The 4,322-nt window shown below is 40.2% G+C and overlaps 1 protein-coding gene across 1 annotated transcript in view; it reads left to right on the forward strand.

The window, feature by feature from the left end:
* The first annotated feature begins 4,164 nt into the window (after positions 1 to 4,164).
* Positions 4,165 to 4,322, forward strand: part of LOC103256680 (thymosin beta-15A-like) — a 1,588-nt gene continuing 1,430 nt past the window's right edge. The window contains exon 1 of the mRNA XM_008054471.1: positions 4,165 to 4,283. Within this exon, the coding sequence (XP_008052662.1) occupies positions 4,182 to 4,283 (102 nt within the window). The 5' untranslated portion in view covers positions 4,165 to 4,181. The remainder of the gene's footprint in view (positions 4,284 to 4,322) is intronic.

Raw genomic sequence — 4,322 nt, forward strand, 5'->3', positions numbered from 1 at the left:
CTTGCCAAGTTGCCCAGGCGGGTCTTGAACCTGTGGGCTCAGGCAATCCACTCACCTCAGCCTCCCAAAGCATGGGATTACAGGAAGAGCCACCGAGCCCGGCTGGAAAAGAGCATTCTTACCAGAGGTAACAGACATTGCCAGGGCCCTATGGAAAGAGTGAACCTGGACTGTTTGAGAAACAACAAGAAGGCCACAGCTGGAGCAAAATGAGAAGAGCAGGTGAGAGCTCAGAGATATAATGAAGAACCAGAAGATGTCAGGCGTTTGTAAGGGCTTTGGCTCTGGCTCTGAGAAGAATAAGGTGTCTTTGCAGGATTTTGACCAGAGAAGTACTAGAATTTGATTTGTGTTTTTAAACGATCACTTTTGTGTCTGGGTTGAGAATGCACCACCATAAGAGAGCAAGAGTGAAAGCAGAGAGGCATATTAGAAGGTTGTTGCAGTTATTCAGTTGAGAGATGATGGTGGGTTAGACCTTATGTGTACTAATGGAGAAGGTGAGAAGTGATTGGATTTTGGATGCATTTTGAGGTAGAGCCAACATGATTTCCTTATGAACTGGATGCGTAGTGGGAAAGAAAGAGAGGAATTAAAGGTGATGTCAAGGTTTTCAGTCCAAGCAGATATAAAGTTGCCATTATTCAAAGTGAGGATGGCTGTAGGAGGAGTAGGCTTTGGAGAACAGATTAGGAGTTCTGTCTGCAACATTTTGAGTTTGAAATTTATGTTAGACATCTGAGTGGGGGTGCTGAGTAGGCAATTTTATATATCAGACTGGAGTTTTGAATACAGACCTGACCTTGGAAGTTATCAATATGAAAATGTTTTTCTAGCTATTGGACTGCAGGAGATCCCCCAAGTGAGTATAGAGAGAAATGAAAAGAACAGAGGCTAAGCCTTGGGGAACTCCTTTTCGAGTTTGGGAGAAGAGGAGGAGCTAGTAAAAGAGACTGAGGAGCAGCAGCCAGTGAGGTCAGAGATAAAGCAGGAGAGTATGATGTCCTGGGAGCCAAGGGAAGAAAGGAACCAATGAGGAGTGATTCATCAGCAGTATTCAATGCTGCTGATAGGTTAAGTAAGATGAGGGCTAAAAATTAGTAACTGAATTGAACAATGTGAAGTCACATGTGACCTTGACAAGAGCAATTTCAGCAGAGTAGTGGAGGTAGACTCCTGATTGGAATGTGTCCAAGAGAGAGAATGGAAGGAATAAACTCACAAACAGTGAATAGAGACCACTACTACAAGAGGGTGGGAGAGTAGTCAAACCAGATATCTGGGGGAAGAACTTTCTTTACAGATGGAACAGACATTACAAAGGCTATAAGATAACAGTGAGTGTAGCTTATTTGAAAAACAGCAGGGAGGCCACAGCTGGGGCAGACTGAGTGAGGAATAGAACAGGCAGAGAAAGAGGGAGATAGAAAAGGATGGCCATCTGGGGCTCCTTCTTGACACCAGACTGATGTAGGTAGAAGGCCTAGGGGAGTATAATCTTAGAACAGAAATATTTGTTCAAATGATGCCTTATATTGCATATGAAAACATATATCACATATATCTGTAACAGAGATTTTCATAAAAGGAAAGAAATGGTGTAATGACAGGTGAAGAATGTGGAGCCAAAAGAATATATATATATATATATATATATATATATATATATATATATATATTGTGTGTGTGTTATACAATAAAGATGAGAAATAAAAGTGTGATCATATCCTGATTGAAGTCCAGTAGAGGGCACAGCATTGATAATGCTACAGATGAGAAGAAGGAAAAAGATAGTGATATTGTTGAGTGGATGTGAGAGAAAGAGATCTAGTTAGGAGAGGGGTTAGTTGTAAGGGGAGTCTGGAAACATCATTGTATGTATTAGTTTTCTAGATGGCTTAAACAGCAGAAAGGCTTTTTTCCTTGGCTTGCAGATGGCTGTTTTCTCTCTGTGTCTTCAAATGGTCATTCCTCCATCTGTGTTGTTTGTGTCCACCAGTCATATTGGATTAGGGTCCACCTTAATGACCTAATTTTGACTTAATTAAATCACATTCTGAGGTACTCGGGTTTAGGACTTCAACATATGAATTTTGAGGGGACACAATTTAGACCATAACAATCATGTATAATATCAACAAGAAGATCATGTATACAGATGCAGGTGCAGGTAGGTAAAGTGATGTGGTGGCAGGAATCAGTAGAAGTTCTCTTCCATGGCTTTGATTTTCTAGCAAAATAAGAAGCAGTAAAAGTGTTAGGATGTGGAGGCAGTTTGGGAGTTTCAGGAGAAATAAATTACAAAACAGTAACTTCGGAAAATCATAAAGTTAAGGGACAGGAAAGGAAACCTGTAGAGTTATTGTCTGGCACTAAAGATCTGATTGAGGTTCATCGTCATAAAGTTAAACTGAAATTAGTCATATAGTTGTGTATTTTCTTCTAGCTAGTTTTAGCTGTGTGGGTGCAGGCTCACGGGTATGTAGTTGAACTTAGCCAGGGCTATGATTCTGCCAAGGAAACAATACAAAGTGAGAGAGGGGCAGGGTAGTGGAGAGATGTGTAAAGGAGTGATTGTAAAGACTGAGCATGACCTTTGAGCTAGGGAAGGAGAGGAGAGAAGACAATAAGGGAATAAGAAATAGTGAAAATCTGGCAAAACCCATGAATTAGCGATTCTGGTAAAGATGAAGGGTTGTGAGGCCAGGGTACCAAAGTGAATTATCTGGAGAGGAGAGAATGACCACAAATAGTTTTTTTTTCCTTGTTTTAATTTTTATTTTAAAATTGTGGGGTACCATTCAGGGTTAGGTATACAAATATTCACTGTGCAGGTAACCCTGTTGATGAGGTGTGCCCCCTCTTTCCCAGGCAAATATCGATTCCTGTCAATCCCCACCTCCCCAGCAGGTTCCTGCTACTGTCAATCCCTTTCTTATAATATTACAGTAGTTGTTGTTCAAGGTCAGCTCTTTGTTTCTGTGAGAGACCACTCAGTAATATAGGTATGCAAACTGCTTCTGAGATTCTTCTGTAAAGGAGGTGTTTAGGGTAACTTCGACTGGTGGAGGCATGCTCAGGATTTCCAGCTGCATGTGGGCCTCTCCACTCCGCTTCAGGCTCCAGACGTGCCCTACTCTACCATGGTGGGGCCAGGCGCTTGAGAGCTCTGTCTTCCAATTTATGGGCTCTCCTATTATCCCTTCTGGTCAAACTCAGGATGTTCACAGGGTACCAGGTATTTCATCACGTCCACAGCCATGCACCTCTGAGCTTAATCTCCTTGCCTCTCTCTTTGCAGGGAAAACGTGGAGAAATAAGACTCAACTCTGTTTGATTTGTCCCATTCTGCTGAAGTACTGGGTGTAATCCTAATTAGCTGTCCCTTCTTGCAGCGTTTACAAACTAGCGCCACAGCGAGCTATTATGAAACATGTAATTACTTCTGATTAGATTAAATCCCCTTCTTCTCTTACTGTAGTGCCTTAATGTCCTGTCTTTGAGCATCTAAAATGCAAAGAAACTAGTACAATTTATACCACCCTTTTTTGTGTACTGTTCCCCATCTCCCAAGAAATATGCCCCAAGAGTGAAGATGCTCAAGTAGTGCTATCTCCTGTTACAAAATCATTAACCAGTTAAACCCAATCTTCATTTATTTCTTCTGTCTCTAGCTACTCTTGTGCTTCTGTCACCTCTGTTTTACTTTTGCTGTGATTTTAACAATCAGACATATTGCCTCAGGGTTTCTAGAGTATCTTTGTTTCTAGTGTATTTTGATTCAATGGCATTTGCTTCCTATCAGAAATAGGCTAATGATGGGGAATTGAAAATAGTCTAATAAAAACATGACTTTTATTTCTATTTATTTATTTATTTATTTATTTATTTATGTTGCTGTTTTAGTTGGAGTCTCACTCTGTCGCCTGGGCTGAAATGCAGTGGCACACTTCAGGCCACTGCAGCCTCTACCTGCTGGGCTCAGGCGATCCTTCTGCCTCAGCCTTCTAAGAAAACATGACTTTTCTAAGATCTGTGAATATTTTTCCTTTGAGATTCAGTAAGTAAGATATACATTGTCATTAAATGTAAAAATTTTTTATTGTGATCATATAGGCTGATGATAGTTCTGCCAGGAAAGTTTTTGTAAAATTTTTTTTTCAGACTTTCTTTTAGTCAAGATGAGTGATAAACCAGACTTATCACAAATGGAGAAATTTGACAGGTCAAAACTGAAGAAAACTAATACTGAAGAAAAAAAGATACTCTTCCTTCAAAGGGAGGTTTTTTTTTTTTTCTTTCTTTTCTTTTTTTTTTTTTTT

This window comes from Carlito syrichta, unplaced genomic scaffold (assembly GCF_000164805.1).
Source record: "Carlito syrichta isolate Samal-C Ts95f unplaced genomic scaffold, Tarsius_syrichta-2.0.1 Scaffold79367, whole genome shotgun sequence".
Lineage (NCBI taxonomy): Eukaryota > Metazoa > Chordata > Mammalia > Primates > Tarsiidae > Carlito > Carlito syrichta.